The sequence below is a fragment of the Dipodomys ordii genome, unplaced genomic scaffold (assembly GCF_000151885.1).
Source record: "Dipodomys ordii isolate 6190 unplaced genomic scaffold, Dord_2.0 Scaffold132, whole genome shotgun sequence".
In the NCBI taxonomy this organism is placed as follows: domain Eukaryota; kingdom Metazoa; phylum Chordata; class Mammalia; order Rodentia; family Heteromyidae; genus Dipodomys; species Dipodomys ordii.
In genome coordinates this window covers 3,612,894-3,637,702 of record NW_012267348.1, presented here as the reverse complement: position 1 = coordinate 3,637,702, position 24,809 = coordinate 3,612,894, and the positions used below count along the sequence as shown (strand labels likewise).

Below are 24,809 nucleotides of genomic sequence, written 5' to 3'. Positions count from 1 at the left end.
GCTTCTAACCATTATCTTCAGATCTCAGCGTCTGGAGTAGCTAGGATTACAGGCATGAGTCACCGGTGCCTAGCCCCACAAAAAGGTATTTTTTAAGGCTAATATTCAAAATCCTCCATAAAACATTGGTCCAGGCATATTTTTGCCTCACTTTCTGTTACTCACTGCTATTCCTTTTTCCCCACTCCATCCTAGAATATGAAGTTGCTAGACTTTCCCATGCTCACAAGCCTGTCTGAAAATCCTTTTTTTTTTGCCCTTGTATGTATTAAGGTCTACTGAAAAATTGTCCCTCTGTGTCGCTGTCCATACTCATCCTGCCAAGGCTACTTGTTCATTGACATGTGCATCCGCAAGGAGCTTATCCTGTGTTGTTCTCATTCACACTGCTCCTTGTTTCTCTCCATTTTCTAAGGAGCAAGAGCTTTTAAGATCATAGGCTGTCTTTAAGTTCACAGGGCCTCACATAAAGTCCCCTGCATGTGATTACTCTGTAAAGATTGATGGAGTGGAATAAGGAATTAATGGATGAGGTTCTAGCTGCTGCTTGGTCTAAGATGGTACTTGCTTTTCTATCACAGGATATCTGGTAGAACAGAGTTACCAGAGTAGGGTATATTTTCCTTAGGCCCCTGCTTTGTCTTTTGAAAGGGATGTATTAGTTAGAAAGTTGTCATTTTATACTACAGATGATCACATAGGTCACATATTGCCCAAACATCCCTGCCAGAAATTGGACTGATCTGGCTTCTATGGTGAATGGCAGAAGACAAGTCCTTTGTATAGATATGCATTCTTCAGATCTGCTGATGAGAGTGAATTCAGGCAGAAAAAGGAACCTAGATGTGAGCTGCTTTTTCGTATCCCATTTGCATCCCTTCTGCACACATTGCCCCTTACCATACCCAAACCTCTGCTCTGTCCTGGCTAGAGGTAAAGTCAAAACCCATGTTCTTGAAGCCCTAGGTTGTAAGAGCCTACTATCAGGAGTCAGCACAGAGCTCCTAGGAATAATAGAGCTTCCTGGCTCTAATTCTGCAAGGTCAGGTTCATGACTTAAAATTTCCAGAGTCAAGATATTTTTGGATAATAAATGTTATTGCATGTGGCTGACTTGTTTGGTTTCTTTAGGTAGATGAAACTGGTTCTCCTTGAGGGGACTTGGCTGTAAAATTTAGTTTGGGGAGGACATGTCGCTATCATCTGAGAGGACAGAGTATGGATATGGGCCCATCTTCAGCAGATGCCATGGTGGCTATAAAGGGTGGGGGAACTGAGTCATGCTCACTCAGCAGTGATTTTATTAAATAGGAGGCTGCTAAACAGGGAAGCAGTATGTGGGAAGAATGGGAGGGCTGGCATTTCTGCCTCCCCTGAGTTCCTGTCAGAGCCACCTGGTCAGACCCTTTGATTCTAGCCACCTGCACTAAGTCAAGTTTCCTGTTGCCTAGATTAGGGGTGTCAGCCTTTGATCCATGAAATATGAGAATTTGGGCACCATTTTGTGACTGAGTGATTTTCTAGAGAAAGAGTCACTGACATTCATGAACATTTCTAGGACCCCAGAGAAGTATTAAACCTTTGTATCATGTTAATGGGAAGGAATTTTATCTACCACAGTGCATCAGAATTGGCCTCCATCTGCTAGTGAGCTGATGGGAATAACACAACAGTGGGAACCCTGATCATTTTAGGTTGTAGATGAATTGTGAGTGGGGCTGAAGTGCAATGCACAGTGAATTTGGCTTCTGGTAAATCTATCCAGCAAAAGGAGAGATAACAAGCATGTGGTACGGGCATGGGCAGAGCTTGATTGTGTGCCTCAGGAGTCAGTATCCATGCTCTGAGAGTACTCTAGCAGTCTAGGGCCTACCCACACCAAGCATTTGATTAAGGCATAAATTTCCCCCTGAAGGAGGGGGAAGATTGCCATGCTGTTTAGCCTCTATGAGTTGCTCTAAATAAGACTCTTCCCCTTAGTGTAGTCTACAGCATTGCCAGCAGTGCAAAGAACTGCTTGCTACCCATCATGTGTGACAAGTAGAAATGATTCCAGAGGATCCACCATGCTCACAGCCTTGGGTATCAGTGCCAACGCTGAAGGAACCATGTGACCCAGCTGACTTGTCAGAGGACTTCCTTTATATCCTGGTGCCAGATCTTTACCCTACCTCTGACCTCTTGAGGATCTCAAGTCTAGACTTAAAGATGCCTCTCTTCTTCCTTCAGTTTTGCCAGCCAAGGATCATGAATTCATGGGAAGACAAACTAAGAGGTGTAAGTTATATTTTGAGGTAGACCTTCCCATTAGACTTCTAAACACAGATGACAGACTTAGTGCAAGATAACTTATTTTGTTGGCTGCTTGGACTGATGAGAGAGGAGTTTCAGAGAGTGACAATCAGCAAGGGTCAAGTATGGGAGAGGCAATATGATTTTCAGGGTGAGAGGCTTAGAGTAAGTCAGAAGTCACAGAATCTGGGTGGGGAAATCTTACCTTGTTTAACAAGAAATTAAGACAGTAACTGATTGGAACGTGATGACTTTCCTATTAATGGGGCACCGGGGCCTGGGGGAGGTGGGGAACATGTTGAAAAAATTTCTAATGCTCCAATGAAGACATTCAACATGTCCACATATTCTATAGTGTCACAAAAGACTGTGGCTATATAGCAGTTTCCTCTGGGCCTGCATTTGATCACAGTTCCTGGAACCTGATATTTCAAAGTACATTCTTAATACTTAGTACTGTACTCAAAATACCCAGTTGTAAACATGCTGGACCCTTCTTTACATAACATTAGACTTGAATTTTTATTTCCAAGACATATACTCATTTGTTAAGAAGATGTGATTGATTTATAGACAGTCCAGTTGTGGCAACCAGAAAGCTCCTGGTTCTGTGTACAGAATGAACCCACCACCTCTGACAGGTTGTTTCCAGAGGTGCCACTAGTTTAGCATCTACTGTGTGATATACAATGTATGGCACATATGTGTGGATTTGTAATTCAATCCGTGGGACTATTATACCTTAGAACTGGTAAAATGTCAAGACTAGAAAATCAAGAACCAGTAGAAGCTGAGTGACCAGTAGGGTGCCAGTTGGTGGAATGAAGACCTCTGTATGTCAAACACTACTGTGTTTAGGACTCTGGGTCAGATGTCAGTGTTGGTGGAGATGAGGACAGAATGAGCAGTGCAGTCCTCCTTGGAAGGGGAGGTAGACTTTATAAAATCAAGGTATGAGAGAGAGAGATAGTCAAGATGATGCAATGTGGGTAGTCAGGAGGGAGTGGCTGGGCTCCATAAAGGAGCTGGCATTTATCTGACCTGGAAGGAGGAAGTGAATCTGGGCAGAGAGATATGAGCTGGGGAGGTTAGGCTTGTAGAGGCACAAGAGGTGTGGAGGAGCCTAATGGTATTCATGGGGATAAAGTCATCTTAGCCTAGAGAATGGAGAGGTCAGAGAAGAGCCACAGTCAAGGTGGAAAGAAGAGTAGGTTGGCAACTTGGGGCTTCTTCAAGACTGAGGGAGCTCTTGAGTCTTCTCTCCATCATAAGTACTCAGATCCTCTGTAGAACCTGCTTCAGCTACAGTGGAGCTGAAGCTCCATCCTCATATCTAAGCATTTCTCTGCCACAAAGCTATGCCTTCAGTCTCTGTGCCTCTCTCTTGCTATAAACTGTGACTTTTAGGCCAAATCTGTCTGTGTTCTTTAGACAAAGAACTCTTTGAAGACTGAGAGTTGATTTGGTCATCCTGTAACAGGGTGCAGCCTTTGTAATACTGGACGATTGAGGATGCAGGAGGGCTGCTGGCTAGTTTGAAGTGGCACGAAAATGAAAAGGTGTGATATGCCTACTGCTGTGGCTCTTTACGAGAGAGAAGAGAGGCAAGTAGTGGTCAGAAATTATTGGAAGGACCAGAAGAGCCTGGCTATTCTGTTAGTTTGTCATGGTTTAGGATGGACATGCTAGGTGCCTGGGCAAGGTTGCTTTCTCTGCTCAGAGGCTGTGTGTGTGTGTGTGTGTGTGTGTGTGTGTGTGTGCACTGTCTCTCACACACACCCTTTCTTACACGCACAAGTGCCCAGCCACCCCCTCTGTGCCCCTTTCCACCAGTGGACAGTATTGTTGCCTCCTTTTTGCCTTTCCCCCCGCCCGCCCCCCCGGTTGCCTTGGGTGCTGCAGGAATTCAGATGTGTCCCCCTATGATCCGTGTGATGTTTCATTCATACGTGCTCATAAACATCTGCCCCACCCGCTCTGTTCAGGGGTATTTTAGTGACGCCTGGAACACGTTTGACTCCCTCATCGTAATCGGCAGCATTATAGACGTGGCCCTCAGCGAAGCAGACGTGAGTATGCACCCGGCCTGGCCTGCGTCCTTTCGCCTCTGTCTGCACATTCCGCTTTCTGCCCTGCGGTGGCATCACTTGGACAAGTCACAGATCCCAATCACACTTGATCTGAAAACAGGCATTTCCTGATGAAGCTGTGGGAAAGATCTTGTAGAGTAGAGTTTTAGCCCAAGGCTTTGAAGACACCAATTGCCTTTGCAGAGCTGACTCTTGGGCAGGATTGACCCCTGCCGCTAGTAGACAAGGCAAGATAGAGTGTCTGTAATTGCTTTTATTTCCTATGTCAGAAGCCATCCTAAAGTGATGTATGTATGACATGTTTGTCTTAGTGCGTTTTTTCAAGTAGCCGGGTGGCATAATGCTAGAATGTTCCCCTTTGATAACACTGTCCTTTTCTTCTTTTTTCCTATTGCGCTTCCTCTCCTCTGTGGCTTCTGAATGTTTGCCCTAACAGCACTATTTCACTGATGCATGGAACACTTTTGATGCCTTAATTGTTGTTGGTAGCGTCGTTGATATTGCTATAACTGAAGTGAATGTAAGTAGCAAACTTTGTGTCCTATAATGTCATTGTTTTCATTGATTCTGAAAGAGGAGACCAGAATTCCCACCCATGACTTTCCATATACATTGGGAACCTAGACACACAGTCTTTTTGAAAAATGAAGGTCAATTGATACTCTTCCCTCCCTTCCTCCAGCTCCAGCCTCCCCCATTTCCTTGAAGAAGTAAGAAAGTAAACAGAAATACCACTTTGGAACTAAACCAATTTTAAGTTTTAAAAGATCACTTAAAATTTTAATGGCTAACCGGCCCCTCGTTTTATTAGTGTGTGAGTAATGTTACATGCTAGCTCTGTGACAGTGGGCCGGACACCTAACTAACTGCTTTGTGCCTTTGTTTTCCAAGAAGTAGAATGGAGTTAATAATAAGTATCCTTGTGCCCACATGATCTGTGAAGGCACCAGAGGGAAACCCACAGCTGTGCCTGCTAGTATCCTCTTGTACCTTAGTCTGCTCTGGGCCCAGCTGGTGGCATTGGTGAACATTTCAGGCTGAAGCTCCCCAAAGGATGACGACTGTGGGGCCAAGGGGAGGCAGGCCTAATGTGTAACAAGGAGAGTCGCCATTCCTTTGCCTTTACATGCTAGTAAAGCTGATTAGGGAGCATGTGCACAGCCCTGTGATAAGGGGGAAAGAGCCGCCTAAGAACTCAAAATTGAGATGAGAATCCCTTTCAAAATTAAGAGGCTTGAGAAAGAGAGCATCACCTCCCATCTGTCTCTCTTTGTCTGACCTTTGCCTGGACCAAAGGCCTGGGACAGACAGAAAGATCTCTGTTCACTGGCCTGGCACCAGTTCATCAGCAAGTCTTGGTGGATGTCTAGTGTGTATGTGTGTTTCTCAAGGAGATGAGTGGAGATGCATGGGAGGGACTGTGGTGCAGTGTTGGCTTCTGCTTCCTGTTGCCAGTCTACTTGTGCCCCCACCCACATGCCCTGCCCAGCTAATACCTACAAGGCTGCCCTGATAGTTAAGTCCATCCTGGTGCCCAGGCAGCCTGTATCAGATGAGGACAGTGAAATCCCTTTATGCTCTTGGATGGGAAGGGAACTGATTCTCAGTGTGAACAGTGGGACATCTGCCAGTTCCAGCCCTACTTCAAACCTGACTTGTTGACCCAGGTCTTACTTTCCTTATGGGTCTTATGAAGTGAGTATTACTTTCTCTCCCTACTTTGCAGGTGTGCAATGGGAATAAAATGATGTGAAATATTTGCTAAAAGTCCAGTGATGGAGAGATGTAATAGTACTATTAAAAGTGCAGGTTTTCCATGTAAAGAGTGACAGATTGTAAGACATTATCATTTTCACCAAGGTATGATTTAAGCCTCATCATGCCAAGTCCATACTATGACAAGTACTAAAATGGTATTTTACTAAGCCTGGTATATGAATTTTCAACTTCCTTAGCCCCAGACTTGTGTAAATTCTACTTTATATGAGATTCCACTAGGCAGTTTTGAAATTGCCATGCATGATATTTAACTGGCACTTGGGTTTAGAATGATCTGGCACTAATGAGAAAACAGCAAGACTTTAATTGGATTGCTTTGTGCTCCCTACCAAATTTATGGCCAGACACGTCTACCCTACTTAACAATTTCACAGTTTAAAATGTCTATGACATACATTGGAGAATACTTAACAAAAAGTTTTGGAACAGACGGCTGAGAGTCACAGGGTCCGAGCGAGCCTGTGATAGAAGTGAAAGTTCTATAAGCCCTCATCCCTGAAAGTCTCCCTAGAGCTCTCAGTGCTGTAAGGGGCTTTAACTGTACTCTTCGGTGGAAGGGTGTCGTTTTTGGGTACCAGAATGTAGCCAAGGCTTGTTCACAAGTAGACACCCATGCTGCCCCATCTGCTGGCTGATGGGGTGGTGCACTGTCCTCAAGGTCAACACCCAGCTTCCTGGCTGCCTCATGTATGCTAGTGGCTGACCCTGCTCCCTCTCTCTACTGTGCCTCTGTGATCTGGCTGCCCCTTGCCTGTCAGTGTCTCAATAGTATCCTCCTTCAGCAAGCATCTGAAAGGACCAGGGATCCACTTGAGCTTCTAGTTAGCATTTGATATGGGGTGTCTGTAAAAGGCCGGCTTTCATGAGGCCTCATTCTTAGCATTCAGCTAGCCTTTCTGAATCACACTGGTGAGCATGCCCATACACTGCTTTCAGTTAGTGACCTTTCTCTGCTCAGCTGTACCCTGAGACCAAATGCTCCTCAGCCATGAGCACTGGCAGTTCCCTGCCCTAGGCCACCTGAGGAGCCCTCGGTGCAGAGGACGTTCAGGCCCCCTTCTCATCTGTTTCCTCTTTCAACATGCTGTTTGCTGGACATCTACCCCTGGGCGAGGCTCAGGGCAGACTTTCAGCTCCAAAAGACTCGATATTTTTAACCTCTGATTGTGTACATGCCTAAGAATGGGAACATTGATTCCCGACCCTTTCCTCAACACATGTGGAGTTCTCCGAGGGGGGAGGGGAGGAACAGTGCATGTCACATCTTTGGTGATCTTGTTCCCTGAGCTCCTGGGTCCACTGAGCACAAACGCCCATGGTCCTTGGTTGGCTGGATTTAGTTGCCATATGTCATTTTTTTTTTTGCAATGTTTAACCTGCTACGCTCTCTTTCCCAGACTGTTGATCTTTTCTTTTCTGTTGCCTAATTGATTTTCATGTTGGTTTTATTTTTAGAAAATTGTAGCGGCAAGTATATATAAACATATATACGGTGAAGTCATTAAAGCAAATGAACTTCTAGAGACTGTATACTTGGTTTGGGCTTTCCCACCTTTGATTTTTTTCCACTGTGTTTCACAGGACTTGCTAAGGATCAGTCCCGGTCATCTAAATTGTTTCCCTTCCCCACACATTGTTGTCTCTGGCCAGGTCCTGAGCTCAGGCCTTCTTGGTCAGTCACATTGACTCTGTGACTTACCAACATAGGCTTCAAGGATGAAGTATTTGTCCTAAAAATGAGATATCAGGCCTGCATTTGTATTCTGTACAAGAACATTTTGGATGACCTTTGCATTGTCCTGCTTGCATGTTCACCCAGTCCTCTCCACCCTGCTGTCCCCTCCACATGTTTCCCCAACCCCCTGATTATCCATGGTTCGATGGCTCTCGTGGACTTGTCTACTTCACATTTGGTCAGAGCATCACCAAGCTGCTACAATATTGTATTGCAACTAGTGGGCTCACTTTTGCTCCCTCTGTGATGCCTACTTGTTCTTTGAGTGGCAAAATGGCCCTGCCACATATTTTTCTGACTCAGGAATGGTTGTCACTGACATTTAATTAATGATCGTTTAGATAAGTATTATTGCCTAAAAGACCACATACTTGTTTAGAAATGGCTGCCTTGCTATTCCTTATCCCAGGACCTAGGAATTGCACTGTCAGCTACCCAGCTTAGACCAGGTCTCTACAGCCTCACCCAGCTTCTTGTCTGAATGTGTGGCCGTGGTTTAGCCCCTGCCTCCACATTCAGTCCTTTCCCAGAAATAGGCTGGGGAATGTGGCCTCTCAGGGCTGGAAGAAGCTCTTGAGGTATCTGTTCTAAACCCCAAGTTGACAATAGAATTCCTCCTTTTGAAAACTGGCCACCTACCCCCTCAAAGCCATTCTCGGAAAACTCTCTGAGGAGCAAGTCCTTCCCCAGCCTCATGTCCTCTAGGGATGACCTTTAGCATCAGTGGCTCGCTTGGTTCTCCACCAGCTGTCTTCATCCCCAAGGGGAAATGGGAATGGAGCCTCACCTCTTTATATCCAAGTACTGCTTAGGACCAACATTCTCAGCTCTGAGATCACAGGAGAATCACCTGGAAGCTTTTTAAATTTCCAAAGAAGTCACTGCTCACTTGAAACAGCTGAGTGGGCTTTTTTTTTTCCTTTTCTTTCCTTTTTTTTTTTTTGTTGTTGGTAAAAAGTTTTAAACTCAGGACCTCCTGCTCCTCCAGCTTGCTTGCTTACAGTTGGGGCCGTACAACTTGAACCATGTTGATTCCTCTCGCCCAGCTTTTTGCTGGTTAATTGTAGATGGAATCTCGGGGATTTTGTTTGTTTGTTTTGTCCCAGATGATCTTGAATCAAGATCCTTCATTTCTCAGCTTCCTGAGATTACAGGTGTGAGCTACTGGCACCCAGCCTAAATGGGCTTTTCTAGTGACCCTACTATGTGATTGATGTGGACAGTCAGCTGAATATTTAGCTCAACTTATCATGGGCTTAAGACTGACATTCTTAGCTGTGAGAGCCTAGGAAAATCGCCTTGGAGCTTTTAAACACCAGAAGTACAGGCATACTCTAGAACAGTTGACAAAGATTCTCTGAGGTGGGAGCTGTCCATCAGATCTTGTTACACATCCTAGGGCAGCTTCAGTGTGCAGCCTAGAATGAAAGCTGGCTGTCTTTTTTCTCAGACTGCCATTTGTAGTTTCACCAAAGCCATCCTCAGGCTCCTCCTAGTCTGGCAGATCTTTTGGCAACTTACACTGTCCCCTAGTGCCACCAGCCACATCATCCCTTGCAGCAGTCCTCCCTGCCAACTGGTGTGTGGTGGGTGGGGGCAGTGTCACAGGCCACCCTGGGGTTGCATGATGCCTGGTGTGCTGTTGATTTTTTCCGTCTTCTCTTGCATGTTGTACCGCCTTTGTCCCTCCACAAATGCTGTCCCCCTCCTCCTCTCTGTTTTATGAGAGTTTGAATTTTTATAGTTCATTATTGAGCCTGCTTCATCAATACCGGTGACAGAGATGAACATTTTTACCCATTTGCGTTTACCTGAAAGAAGGGAGACATGAGTGGTCTGACGTGAGGCAGCCTAGGGAGAGCAAGCAGGAGTCAGTGGCCAGAAAGAGCACCTTAACCAGCAGGCCTCTGATACTCTGTGGCTCCCACACGCATTAGGGGTGTTTCAATCACGTGACAGTAGAGGGCTTTGCCTTCTGCATGTTCCCGTTCCCTGAACATAGGCAAGGAGAAGCATGCATGCTGGTACACTCACACACATTTACTCACACAGGGAAAGAGTGAAATCTTCCTCTGAGTGAACCTTAGGGAGAGAGAATGATGTACAGACAGTGAGAACTTCGTTTCTTAACATTTACATTAAAAAACATGATCTCTTTCTACCCTTTAAGAAAGTGTCTTTGAGAGGATATCATACAAGAGAAGAACAAAAACAGCAGCCCTGGACTTGACAAGCCCATTCTAGAGAGTTCTCATTCTAAGCATCAGGTGGAGCAGGGAGCCCTTTCTGACCCTCGGGACCTATTTTGGGGCTCACAGTCACCTTGCCAGATCATACTTGATCTCTGATGTACACAACCTCATATTTTCTAGTATTTTCTGTTTGATCTTAAGAGGCAGCTTCAGAGTTGAGCCCTCTGTGTCCCCAGAGGAGCAGTCCATCCTAGCAGTGTGCACACCCTCTCTGTAGTTTGACAGTTATGTTATGCTTAAAGTCCTTTTGAAAGCCTTCCACCAGGTGGGCCTCTTACTTCCCTGTCAGTGTCCAGGTAGACCAGCTGCTCCAGTGGGTTACCACTGCAGGGCACCAATCTCGATTCTGGTTCAGCTTCCCATTACTATTTAGTTTTGATGCTTCCTGTTGTTGGCAAGAGTGTGACTCCAATATTTTTGCCTTTTTTTGTGTGCTGGTTCTACGGCTTAAACTCATGGTCTAGGCACTGTCCCTGGGCTTTTGTGCTCAAGGTCAGTGTTCTACCACCTAAGCCACAGCTCAACTTTGAGCCTTTTTTTTTTTGGTGATTAATTAAAGGTAAGAAGATAAGAGTCTCACGGACTTTCTTGCCTCAGATGGCTTCAAACTGCAATCCTCAGATCAGCCTCCTGAGTAGCTAGGATTATAGGCATGAGCCACTGACATCCAGCTATCTTTACATTAAGAAAACCCCACAATACCTAGTAGATACTGGGCACAGAGTGGAATGGGGCAATGTTCCTCAACCTCTGAGGCAGATGGGTACCAATCAGAAGAGTCTGAATCCTGGGGCTTAAACAATATATGCTCTGCTATACCTGGATGGGTAGAGCTGCTGAGGCTCCAGGCAAGCTGGCCCATGCTGTTTCTTCCAAAGTCCTGCAGACTCTGAGATTTTTCTGGTCTGGGGACCACAAGTAGGGAAGCTGTTAGCCTTACAATTGGAGGGAGTGGTGCATTTGCTCTGGGTTAAAAGGCCTGCTGTAGAGCTATCAGCTGAGCTCAGAGAAATAGAGGTGATCAGACATTACATCCATCCCTAGATGTGAACAAGAAAGGAGTGCTGTGTCTGTACCCATGTCAATGGCTACCTCCCCTTAAACCTAGCTGCAGCCAGAGCTCCTGGAGTCTCTCAGAGACAGAACAGGTGTCTTATCCAAAGACATTCATTAATCACACACTTTTTAAGGGGGTGGGGAGGTATTCTCCTGAACCACTGCTTCCTTCCTACCTCATTAATACATTTTTAATCTTTGATTTCTTAAAGCCAACTGAAAGTGAAAATGTCCCTGTCCCAACTGCTACACCTGGGGTAAGATCAGTGACTAGTCTCCAGGGGCTGGGTTTTTTCCTTGAGTTTATTTGACCATGTCAAGTTTTCCACTGGTTTTTTCTGTATTCTCCATGGTTGTCCTTCCAGAACAGTGTCTGCAGTGGTTTGCATTCATCATCAATGTCCAGTACTCTTGGCCAGCCCAGCGTTCTCCTCTAACACAGTAGAACACGTGGACATGCATGTGTTGTGTGGACATAGTTTTCCAAATCCTGTGTTGTTAGCATGTAACTTTTCCTTTCATATCATGCTTTTTAAGGTGAAAAGGCCCTAGAAACACATCTTCAGTTCTTACCTCTGTCACCTTTGCATCTGTTGCTGTTTTTCTGAAAGTGTTGCATGTTCTACTTTCCATTGGGTTTGACTTCTCCATGATAACCCTTCAGAACTCTGAAGAGAGCAATAGAATCTCCATCACCTTTTTCCGTCTTTTCCGAGTGATGCGATTGGTGAAGCTTCTCAGCAGGGGGGAAGGTATCCGGACTTTGCTGTGGACATTCATTAAGTCCTTTCAGGTAAGAGCTGTGGGTAAGATTCTGTTTGTCTTTGAAGATTGTGTGTAAATCAGTTGTCCTCTTTCATGGAACAGCCAGGACAAGACCACTGTGTGGACTTAAGTCCGTAGAGGATATGGAATGTTAGGAAGACAGTAAGAAGGCCCTATCGCCCAGAGATCTCATCTTTCCCAGATTGAAAAGAGATGTGAGTCTCTGCCTTATTGCCCCAGGATGCAGGGATGGTTGTGTGTAAGAGAGGGAATGTCCCTAGAAACCAATGTAATTTCTTGAGGGTGGCTCCTTTTTCTTCAGCTGCAACAGTTCTGACAGCTAGTCTAGTTTATACACTAGTTTATGCTACCTGGGCCATAGCACCATCACCAGTCTATGGATTACTCAGTTCCTGGCAGGATCAGAGTTCAGTACATTTTGATATAAGCCAGGATTCATCTGTCAACTGTCATTCCTCAGGCTGCAGCCTAGTTCTAGTTTATTCTTGAGCATAACCAAGTGCTTCTGAACTTCTAATACTGTGCCCCAAATATTCGTGTTTTAGGGACCAAATCTGTTGAGAATAAGGAATAAAATTCTTGTTAAAAGTGCACCTACTGGGCATCAGTGGCTCATGCCTGCAAGCCTGGCTACTCAGAAGGATGGGATCTGAGGATCATAGTTCAAAGCCAGCCTGGGCAGGAAAGTCTGTGAGACTCTTATCTCCATTTAACCACCAAAAAGCTAGAAGTGGAGCTGTGACTCAAGTGGTATTGTGCTAGCCTTGAGCAAAAAAAGCTCAGGGATAGCACCCAGGCCCAAAGTTCAAGCCCAGGACTGGCACCAAAAATGGTTCATTCATGTGGAGGTTTGTAGCTTACACACACAAGCATTAGGAAATGAGTCATTTACCTTCTTTATTACTTGTCTATGTTTCATTGAAACATAAACGTTTATGTGAATAAATGAAGTTACCTAAAGGTAAACTTCAAGCTTACCTTTCACCATCTCTGGGTATTAACATCCCAGTAAGCTTTTATTCAAAATGAGTAGGATTTGAACAGGCAAAGGGGAGGAGAAGGGAAATCCCAGTCCTGCTAAGGATGAGGATGAGCCATGAAATCCCTCATCACTGTAATTATTCATGAGAAGTGCCAAAGCTTGTAATGAGCTGCTGTAAGAATAGAATCTTTCAATAATATCACTTATTCTTTTTAAATTTAATTTTGTTGTTGAGGTGATGTACAGAGGGGGTTACAGTTCCTATGTGAAGTAGTGAGTATATTTCTTGTCAAACTTGTTACCCCCTCCCTCATTTTTTCCCACTTTCCCTCCCTTCCAAGCCTTCCCCCAAGTTGTGTCACTTATTCTTTTTAAGGAAGTATTGAACTTTTTTTTGGCAGTGCTAGTTTGAATTCAGGGCTATATGGTTGTTAGTCAAGTGCTCTACCACTTGAGCTTCACCTCCAGCCTTTATTTTTTTAAGATAGTCTGTGCCTTATACATGCCAGCCTTGGATCGAAATATTCCCTCAGACAAAATTCCTCCTACTTATGCATCTTGTATAGGTGGTATTACAGGCATAAACCATGATATCTGGCTTGTTTAAGCACTTTGAGAGACTTGAGAACTTTTTCCCCTGTTCTGGACTCAGAGTAGTCTTCCTAATCTCCACTTCCCAAGTAGCTGGATTACAGGCATGAGCCATCTCACATAGATAAACTTTTTAAAATATTTGGTAAATATGGAAGTTATAACACAGAGTTCACACTGAGAAACTGTGTCAATGAAATCTTTTAGTATTTTTTAACTGGCCTATATTAATTGCACAAGGTAGTTTCATTGTGATATTTCCATATATGCACATAATGTATTTTGGTTCTGGGCTGGGAAGGCAGCTCAATGGTAGAGCGCTTGCCTTGCATGCATGAGGCCCTGGGTTCGATTCCTCAGCACCACATAAGCAGAAAAAGCCGGAAGTGGTGCTGTGACTCAAGTGGTAGAGCGCAAGCCTTGAGCTGAAGAACTGAGGGACAGCGCCCAGGCCCAGAGTTCAGGCCCCATGACTGACCAAAAAAAATGTATTTTGGTTCTATTCGTCCTCTCTATTACTTTTTACTATCCATCTAATCTCATCTCCCCTTTTTACAATCTTTATAGGGTTTAACTATTCTGTTCTCATTCAGGCCTATAATGATGGAAGTATATTGTATGATTGTGCCAAGAAAAAAATTTTAATAGTTGGTAATCTAAGAAGAAAACACAGAGAAGTGTGGTAGAGATTTTAACCTTGTGGGACTCTGTTAAGCATCTCAGCTAAGGGGATGGAGCTGTGGTCCTAGGCCATGCTGGTAATCACAGATCCACAGCAGAGTGGCCTATAAGTCTGCTAGCCACTGCTTCTGATGAGCTTCCTTGGATAGAAGAGAAAGAAAAGCATTAAGTGTGAGTGCTTGGAATGAAGCCAACAGCACTAGAGGTGTGTTATACACATGGACTTGTTTATCACATGTTACAAGGGAGAAAAGCAATGGAGGAATACTGGATAAAAGGATTGGGGTCTGGTCACACACACATATTTGTATAGATACTCCTAAAGGAAGCTCAGACCTAGTGGATACCCAGATAGCTCCTTTTCTTCTCTGGCCTGGCCCTTAACTTTATAGTTCTTTCAGGTATTTATTTTAAGGAAGATGTTTTACATCCTACAGCAACAAGTCTGACTCAGTAATTCCATTCATAAGACTTCACCAGAAGGAAACATTCTAGCAGAGGCAAGATTATTTTATATAATGGTATTTTTTTTTGCAATATGGCCTATAATTCACTCACATGCCTACAAGAGCAAGTGAAAGCATCGCAAATGTCCAGCGTTTTAGAATGGTTTTACCAATTACAATTTCACAAAGAATTCACATCATAAACTCAAAATTCATTGTGAGTGTCTGTGGGGAAGATGTTTAGAGCTCACAAAGGGTTAATGACCACGGAGAGCACATCGCGCCAGCAACAGGAGAAGACTAGTCATGCAGGGGGTCGGACTGAAGAGATTAAAGAAGTTCTTTCTTCCTCACCCTCTGTGTCCCTTCACCATAACATGTGGGAAAGAAAAGAAGCGTGAGGCCCACGTGGGCCTTTCCTGCTGTGCTGAACAGCTACCAGGGCAGGTGTCCAGTGCCAACTCCAGTGCTTCTTCTCTTGCAGGCACTCCCTTATGTCGCCCTCCTCATTGCCATGCTCTTCTTCATATATGCAGTCATCGGCATGCAGGTGAGTGTCAGCTCCCTTTCCCTCATGGCCCCTTTTGCTAGATAGCTCTAGATCTGTGTCAGGATGTACCTTAGCCAGGTAAAATACAAAGAAGGTTTTGATTTTTTTTTTTTTAGCCAGATGCCTTGCTAGCTGAAGAGATGGCAGTGAGATAGTTTGTGGCCCTTTAGGGCAGAAAGATAGAATTCCCAGGAATAGAGCCTGTGGCAAGAAAAGACCAGGGCCAGAAGAGAGGTTAAGATACTGCAAGAAAATCTGTGTCATCACACTTCTGCCTCACCTGTGTCTTGGGAGAATTAACTGCTGGAGAAAACCCACAGCTGATTTTAGTTGTGCTATGTCATAGGAGAGCCAACAGAAGAGGAAATGCCACACTAGAGGAAACCCCATTTGTCAGTGTGGTACCTTCAGTGGCTCACCTTTCCAAAGAGGAATGGAACCAGGCTCTTCTGTGACCTTGCTCTACAAGCAAGGCTGCAGCATGCTCCCCCAGTCGTTTGGGGGCTGTAGAAGGGATTTTACCTCATTAACAGCTGGGTCCTAATACCATGTGGGCAGCTGAGTTGAAGGCAGAGAGCTTCTGTGAGTAGAGGGAAATAGAAGGTAGCATATGTCTCTGGACCTCTATATCTCCTTACAAATTCTCCACTTGTCTTTCTAATTAGGGAAGGATAAGAAAGGTGAAATGATTCTAGAAGCAGAGACGTGGTGGTGGTTTTTTATCCTGAGGGCATAGAAGCACTTGCAGGGCTCTAGGAATTATAAAACAGGACTCATCATACTTGAGCCCTTGTAATTGAGCAGCCTGTGATGTTGTGTGTCCCAAAGGGTCTTCTCAGGGAGCTGCAAACCGCATTGTATGCCCTCCCCCACCCCACATTCTCCCAGCAGTCACTAGTCAGGCATAAGGCTCTTTGCTCACTTTCCATTGCCTCAGATAAAGCCCAGTCTCTCATGAGGTTCATGAGCTCTACCTTTGTCTCCAGCCCCATTGCTCTTCAGTCTGTTCATCACTCATGGTTTCGTTCTCCAGGACGTATGTACTCTTGTCAGCTCTGCTTCTTCCCTCTACCCCAGATTACACTTTGCACTCTTCACCTTGTCACCTGACTGACTTCTACTTAACCTTCAGTTCTAGGCTTCCATGTCTATTTCCCTGTCACTTTTTCCTGACCCTCAACCTCTTAGCTTTGGGTAGATGAACCTGCGCCCCGCTTCCCTGTTGGATCTAAACCACTTCACCACTCATTGTTCAAGATTGCCACTTTGTTATTACCTTTGTAGTTTCTCCTCAGAGCAGGGAACTCCTTGAATATAAGAATGTGCCTGTCTGGAGCACCATTTTTCAGGTGTTTAACACACTCCTGGCAACTGGCTATGCCCAGAAGATCTTTGTTGAATGAATGAGGTGCCAGGTATCCTGAAAAATCCCCATTTGCTGTAGATCCAATCAGAATTTGTTCTAAATTCACACAAGAATTCTGCTTTTAAAAAATATATTTGTTAGATAACTTGCCATTACCATAGTGAAATACTAGAGACAATTATAAAGAAAAAAGTTTATTTTAGCTCACAATTTTGGAGTGTCTAACCTTTCTACTCTGTCATCAATTGGTCACATTGTTTGGAGCTTGTAGCAAGGCAGCCCATCATGGCAGAAGCTTATGGTGTAACACAATTGCTTATGACCAGGAGAAAGGACCAGAATTCCAAAATCCCCTTTGAGGGCATAAATCCCTCTCCCCTTCTTACCCCCCAGTAAGCCAGGGACCTCTCATTAGTCTCTTTCTCTTAAAGTTTTCACCTCAACAATATCACCCTAAGAATCAAGCCTTTAACACATGAGCCTTTGAGATACAAACTATGGCAATAATGAAATCTCTTCTTATTTTTTTCCTAATAACTTTTCTACCTAGATGTTTGGAAAAGTTGCCATGAGAGATAACAACCAGATCAATAGGAACAACAACTTCCAGACGTTTCCCCAGGCAGTGTTGCTGCTCTTCAGGTGACTGAATTTGTGCCCTTGGGCAGGTAGTCCAGTTTGTCTCCAGCTCTGAAGACAGAGGATGTTTATTACCAAAGTAGTGTGCTTCTCCTTAGCTTGTTGTTTTTGTTTGCTTTGTATTCTTAAACAGACTCCTAGCATTTCAGCAACAGAGATGTTTAGATTGTGACTGGCTTAAGGTTTATTTATTTGGGAGTTAGTAAAGCTACATAGACCACCAAGAAAATTGGATAAATACTTATATGTGAAAAAGGGCACCAAAATACAATCCGAAGAACAGAAATTTAGCAGAAATATGGAGACCTTTTGTGCAGCCAATAGGGGATAACCCAAGAAGTACAGTTTCAATTTCTATAGGATTATTTCTAACCCTAGATAATTAACTTGGTAAAAAATCTGCCTCACAGGAAAAAACTTTTTGAAACTATGGAAGTAATTTCTCATGACTCCAGTGGCCACAAGTGAAGTGGTCTCCAACTCTTTGCTTTCAACAAATTTAATCAAGGATAATCATTAAACAATTATAATATGTATGTTTGAAGTAAAGAAGATAGAAAAACACCCATTTGTGCAAAAGAATTGGCATGCCTGCATCAAATGATTCTTAAAACCAGGGAGTGTCATAGTAGAACCTCTAGTTACTGAGCTAAGTTGTGTTGAAAAATGAGTAGGCATTTCAGATTTTCCCTAATTCAATTCAGCTTCTTTCAAAGTACTTACTTAGATTTGGCTCTAATTAAGAATTTCCATGAGATGTATAAGACACCATGCTGAAAAATTAACTTTGCAACTTAGGTCTGCGGGGGGTGTGGAATGGTAGGGGAAAAACAAAAGAGGAGGCAACAATGCTTGATAGGAAGTGTACTCATTACCTTGCTCATGTAACTGTAACCCCTCTATAGGGTATTTTTACAATAAAAATGTATTTTAAAAAGTATTTCCTCCACTGGGGACATGGCTCACGTAGTAATATGCCTGCCTAGCAAACTTGAGGCCCTGAGTTCAAACCTTTGTGCCACCAAAGTAGTTATGAATATATTCCTTTCCTACCCAAAGTTTGTAATCTTCAGTCCCCCTTTCTCTCACTAAAATCATTTCCTTTGTTCATCTTAAAAGGTGTGCAACAGGTGAGGCCTGGCAGGAGATCATGCTAGCCTGCCTCCCAGGAAAGCTCTGTGATCCTGAGTCAGATTACAACCCTGGAGAGGAATACACATGTGGGAGCAACTTTGCCATTGTTTATTTCATCAGCTTTTACATGCTCTGTGCATTTCTGGTAAGCAGTGACAGCAGCTCCTGTCCTCTGTTTACAGGGCTTGTGAAGTATTTAGGAATCAGATCAGTGATGCGCCCTTTCAATTTGCTATGAAATGGTTGGCCCTCTGGTCCCACTGGGAAGTTTGTGAGGGTATTTAAACACACATAACTATCACTTTGGCTGTGAGTAGGGATTGAGTGCTCACTAATAGGTTAAGCGCATTGCCAGTCATCCCAGCTGCTTAGGGCTTCTAAAATTTAGCTGGCAGCCATAAATTATAAGATTGTAGTGTGCTTGAGAAGCACCAGCTAATGTATCCACCAGCCCCCTCTTGAGAGTATACCAAGCCATTTTGGAAAGTTAGAAGCCTGACCTTTTCTTAAGCATTCTCAAAAGCAGAATATTTATGATCTTTTTGGGGACTGAAAGACATGTTCAAGGGGGAAGATGGGAAGGGATAGGAAGGGGAAACAAAGGAGGAGGCTACAATGCTTGATAAGAAATGTACTCAGGTGGATCCATTGCAACAATGAGATGTATAAGTCGTTATGTCGAAAACGAACTTTACAACTTTGGTGGCGGGGGGGCGGGGAGGATTGGGTGGCGGGGAGGGGGGAGGACGGGAAGGGATGGGAAGGGGAAACAAAGGAGGAGGCTACAATGCTTGATAAGAAATGTACTCATTATCTTGCCCATGTAATTGTAACCCCTCTGTACAGTATTTTCTATATATATATATATATATAAAATTTTAAAAAGACATGTTCAAAAAGCGCATGCTAGAGAGTCAAGTCTAAGAAGTCTATCCTCCTCCTATAGCTAAAACTCCTTCCTTCTGATTGCCTTTTTCAGATCATCAATCTGTTTGTGGCTGTCATCATGGACAATTTTGATTATCTGACCCGGGATTGGTCTATTTTGGGGCCTCACCATTTAGACGAATTCAAACGAATATGGTCAGAATATGATCCTGAGGCAAAGTAGGTGGAAAATGAATCCAGATGGCTTTTCATGTGGGCTGTTTTGGAATGTCAGCTGTGAGTTTTATGGAAGGAGGGGTGAATAGAAAGCTCCCCTTAACTTCATGTTGTATTTTGCTTTCAGGGGAAGAATAAAACACCTCGACGTGGTCACTTTGCTCCGACGTATCCAGCCTCCTCTGGGATTTGGGAAATTGTGCCCACACAGAGTAGCATGCAAGGTTTGTATGGTAACCTCAGTGCAGGAGCTCACTGTTCAGTGCAACAGACACTCACTGAATAGCACTTAACTGGGCTTTCTGTGAGATGCTGAGAATTCAGAGATGAGTGATATGTGGCTTCTGCCTTTGAGGTTCCCTCAACTGTTATGGAACCTGAACGCAGTAATAAGAGGAGAAAGATAATTCTGTCATTAGTCATTGGACGGTTGGTGGAATGGAGTCCAGGGGAAGTGTCAGGGGCTGGGGATACAGCTCAGTGATAGGTTCATACCTGGTATGCACAAGGTCCTAGACTTGGTCTCCAGCACTACAAAATACAAACAAAAGCAGGAGATGTGTGAATTTGTCAGAGGCAGAAAGTGCTTTAAAATGTGGGCACTCAGAACCGAGACAGAGGCAGGAGAATGGACCTAATAACTAGCCATTAGTAAATCATCAGATCACCATTTAGCTAGAATACAAGAAGTGGCAAAGGGGCCCAGGCACAAACTGAGTCTAGTTGTGAAGAGCATTCTGTGCCACACTAAATCCTGTGGAAAGTCAGGGAAATGTGGATTTCAGCTTTCCATCTGAGGGAGCTGACTCCATTTATGTGGAGTAGGAGACTTGAGGAGGGTACCAACCAGGAGATCCTGAAGGAGGACTGTGGGAGTGAGAAGAGAGAGGAGCAGGCCGCTTGAAGATCTATTGAGGAAGTAGAACAGAAACACCATATGGCTGAGTGAGGAGAAGGAGCACCCATATCCTTGCTTGGGTAATGGGGTACATGGTGACATGTGCTATGTCATGGCTACTCTTAGGGCTCTTTGCCTGAGACATCAGGCTGAGGCTTCATCCAAGATGGATCTAGATCTTGCATTCTGCTTTTGTCGTTTCTCTATGGAACCATGCTCTCTAAAACCCTATGTGAGGTATATCTTCCTTCCAAAGGTGTTCTCGGAGGGCTGTAATTTCAATGGAAGGTTGACTAGAAAAGGCATGAGGGATTACCAGAATAAAGTAGAGAGGAATGTGGCTGTTATCAAGCATTTTCATTCTCCTAAAGAACTTTTCTTTCCGCTTGCAGAGATTGGTTGCCATGAACATGCCTCTCAATAGTGATGGGACTGTCATGTTTAATGCAACCTTATTTGCTTTGGTCCGAACAGCTCTCAAGATCAAGACTGAAGGTGAGCATTCCCTAGGAGCAGGACAGGTGGCAGAGGGAGAGGGAAACACTGCCTCTATCTGGACTTTGCCTCAGTGAAGGGGAGACCCTTGGGAAAGACGTTGAGTGCAAGATACAGATTTTCATCTGAGTACCAGGCCCCTGGTCACCCCTTCCTCCCTCCTGTCCTTATTTTTTCTTCACTTGGTCCCAGGATGCACTGAATGGATTTATCCTACTGCTTATTACATAGTTGGGAATATAGGGAAGGTATTGGGGCAGAGACAGAGCCATCACAAATAGACTTACACCAGATGTCTCTTCCTAGTCTGATCTTCGGTGTGAGGGAGTTTACCCTTCTTAGCAATAGTTTCTTTCCCTGTGAAAAGTGACTAAATAAAAGGATTCTAGGGAGATTTCTGAAGAAGCATGGGGTAATGTCTGAAGAATGCAATCAGTACTTGGGAAGCTGTAAAAGAATCATATCTTCCCAGCAGGACCCTTGACCCTCATGCCACGTTCAGCCCTGCTCAGACCTGTCAAAACAGGTATTGGAATGTAGACCCTGGGGTTAACCATGTCAGAGGTAGATTGGAAAGGAGGTTGCAAGGAGGAGGTGGACAGGAGAGAGGAGGCAGCAAGGGACATTGAGTCAGGGGACAGGGGATTTTCACAACTTGCTCAATAGCTTGTTGGCTATTTAGCAAAGCCATTCTCTTCAAGCCTAACATGTTTCTCATCTGGAACCTGGCCACAGGCCTGTTCACTTAAGGGTTCCAGTATGTAAGAGTATTCTTACATATTGAGGTATTCATGAACAAAACATCAGTCATGTGACACAGATGAGAACATGTAATAGAAACTGAGAAAAGTCATATTTGGGTGGAATTTAGGTGTAATATTCAAAGTAGAGATAGGGCCAGAACAGCCAGTGGAGGAGGAAGAGACCTTCTGGGCTAGGAGCAGTAGGAAGGAATAGGTCCTGACTGTAGAGGGTAGGACAGGATCAGAGTTTATAGGTCTTGAATTCTAGGGTAAAACACTGGTGTTCCCATTGTTCAGGGACTTTGTATTGGGCAAGCTTTGTGACTGACCCTGAATACAGGAAGAACTTTGGCACTGAGCATGGAGAGCCCCATCAGAGAGTAGGGCATTAGTCTAGGCCAGGCAGGGCCAAGACATCATGGTGAGAACAAGGAGAGGGAGAGGGAAACAGAAACAACACTGTTTCCCCTTTTGCTTTTTGGATTCAGGGAACCTGGAACAAGCTAATGAAGAACTTCGAGCGGTGATAAAGAAAATCTGGAAGAAAACCAGCATGAAACTACTTGACCAAGTTGTCCCTCCAGCTGGTGGTCAGTGTCATTTATTTCCTTGGTAGCTTTGGCCAAGTCATTGGTTTTAGCGATGGCATCTCCAGAAACCCCTGAGAGTATTTGCAAGATGCTTTATGAATCAGAATGTTAGATCCCTTTGATCATTCAATGTAATTATTTGGGGGCAATATGAAGACCATTGGGACCCAGAGGAGATTTCAGAAGGGAGGAATCTGAGCCTCACATGGCTGGAGCAAGGGTTTTCTTATTAACGAAGGAATTTATGGTAGAGAACAAGATTGCTATTGCAAAATGAAAAGCCTGTACTTTTGTCCACAAAGAAATATTCCAAACTAGTTTCCAGCTATCCTTTAACATTTTGTTGAAATATTCACTTGAAAAATAGATAGTTTTCAGGAGCAGTATTTTCAAAATGCAACTTTGCCAACATAATTGCCAAAAGTGTCCCTTTAAGGAAAATTTAGAGACAGAACTAATGAGCATGCTTATTTCCTTTTGCTATTTATCATAAATTAACTGACTAAACTTTTAAAATATATAATATATAACACGTATATTATATATATTTATATACTGTTTTCCATTTTTGTTTAAATACACATGCACTTAGAAGTCAAGATGGTTACTTTTGGACTGTTTTGTTTCCAAGTTTTAAAGGTGCAGGATCTTCTCACCCAGAGACATTCCACCAGCATTTAGCCACCTCTTGAGCACATGATAACAATCTGGTGTGTCTTATAACCAGCGATACTCTTAAAGTGTCTTTGTGGCTTTTGAGGCTAGTCTGGCTCAGTTCTAGGAGCTGACTCCAGAACCTGGGCCAACATGGTTACAAGGCATCTCCCCCTGAGAAGGTGATGAGCCATGGTTCTTGGAGGACAGAGAAAACAGTATGTTGGCCAGCTGTGCTCCTCGGATAAAGCAAAAAGCAGAATATGGGCTTTTGTCACTGAAGGGAGCCACCCATATCTGGAATGGCCAGCACCAGCTCAAAGCTGGGGACAATGGCCCAGAAAGAAATGACAAAAGGAAATAAAAGTCCCACCTAGAGAACCCAGACACCCCACAGGAGAACTGATGCTGCACATTTAAAACTCCTCTTTGATTTTTGTTCTTTTCCTTTCAGCTGCACATCCAAGTGCTCGCATGGCTTAGATAACTTGCTTTTTAAAATTGTTGTAACAATGTGCTTAAGCTTTTTCTGCAGCCTCCATTCCTTTCAACACTCAGTCTTTCAGAATATTCTGAAGCAATTCTGTTTTAGGGTGGTGGCATGGAATCAGAGTTATCTCTTGCCAAATGAATTCCCCTACAATGTTTCTTGAAATACAGATGCATGCTTCAGAATTGTGGGCTCTGCCTGTCTTTGTAAACCTTCCTTGGGAGCCCACGTTCCCCTGCACTGCTCTCACTCAACCTTATGTCTCTTTTGAACTGTCACCTTCCTTATGACTGGTCTACCTCCACACTAATGCTCATCCTCACGAGATGCACTTTTAGAGAGTGTTGTTTGCATTCTTGTGAAACTTCATTTCTTTTCATCTTCTGGGAGGAAAAAAGTCAAGAACTTGGCTCATCATCCAAACTCTATCCCTTTGAAGAGCTGACCAACTGTTGGCTCTACTAAACTTCTCATAAAGATTAAATATCCTTTCCCTTTTTCAGTCCAGTAGTTTGGCCTGGCTTTTTCTTTATATCGCTAAATGAATATAGAGGAGACAGAATGCTCCAGACTTTCTATGAAGCTTTTGTTCCTGTGCCTAGTATAGCACCCATCCAGGTTGAATCTCATGTAAGTACTGTTGCCACTAGAAGACAGTGGCATTCAGGTTTCAGTGGGCAATTTGAGCTAGGAGTTTGGTATCTACTTTCACCATTGGTGTCTTTGTGTTTCATCTTTTGTCCTCAGGTAGACCAGTAGTCCCCAACCTTCCCAATATCATGACATACTTAGGAAAAGATTACATTGTGCACCTGTTTACCCACTGGGGCACATACATAGGTATCTCCAGAGAGTGAGGGCATCAGTGTCCCAACACTGTGACTTGCCAGAGAGCAGAAGAATGAACTGGCAGGTCTGAGGTACTTATGGAGACCCCTGTGATCTGGTGACAGATAAGGATAGGAGGCGTGTCTTAGAGGCCTTACTGGTAGGAATATGATGTGGGGCATCACTGGTCATTATGAACCTGGTAAACAGGTCACTCAGGAATGAAATATGGAGTGTGGATTGGAAGCTTTCTTTTCTACCCTTGGTGGGCTCTGACTTCAGAGACATCCTGATCACTCTCTGGTCATCAGTGCCAAGCCATCACAGCTTAAAATATGGGCCCAGGTTCTCACCTGAACTCTTCCATCTCTACTGCCACTGCGTGGATCCTCCTTCTTTCTATGTAGAAGCTTCCTCACCTCTTCAAAGGCTCTCCTGCTTTTAGGCCTTCGTTTGAATCTTTGACACCTTGGCCCTGAAGGCGCCACTTAGCTAACCCCATCTCCCAAGCCCTGTGCCCAGATGGCCTTACCACAGTTATTCCTTCTCTTCTTTCCTTTTCTATTTTGCCAGAACTTGTTACTGAGAAATCTTTTTTAGGCACATTGTCTCACTACCTCAACATTTC

The 24,809-nt window shown here is 44.0% G+C and overlaps 1 protein-coding gene across 5 annotated transcripts in view; it reads left to right on the top strand.

Moving 5' to 3' along the window:
- Cacna1d (calcium channel, voltage-dependent, L type, alpha 1D subunit) overlaps positions 1-24,809 on the top strand; it is a 506,855-nt gene that overhangs the window by 453,145 nt on the left and 28,901 nt on the right. For 3 of the 5 annotated variants that reach the window (XM_013030745.1, XM_013030747.1, XM_013030748.1), the window contains exons 30-38: positions 4,278-4,361; positions 11,869-11,997; positions 15,175-15,240; positions 17,157-17,248; positions 18,365-18,524; positions 19,359-19,486; positions 19,611-19,707; positions 20,774-20,876; positions 22,108-22,209. In XM_013030745.1, coding sequence (XP_012886199.1) covers positions 4,278-4,361; positions 11,869-11,997; positions 15,175-15,240; positions 17,157-17,248; positions 18,365-18,524; positions 19,359-19,486; positions 19,611-19,707; positions 20,774-20,876; positions 22,108-22,209 — 961 coding nt within the window. Of the gene's footprint in view, positions 1-4,277; positions 4,362-11,416; positions 11,462-11,868; positions 11,998-15,174; positions 15,241-17,156; positions 17,249-18,364; positions 18,525-19,358; positions 19,487-19,610; positions 19,708-20,773; positions 20,877-22,107; positions 22,210-24,809 lie in introns of all 5 variants that reach the window. The other 2 variants (XM_013030746.1, XM_013030744.1) reach the window with 1 other exon arrangement.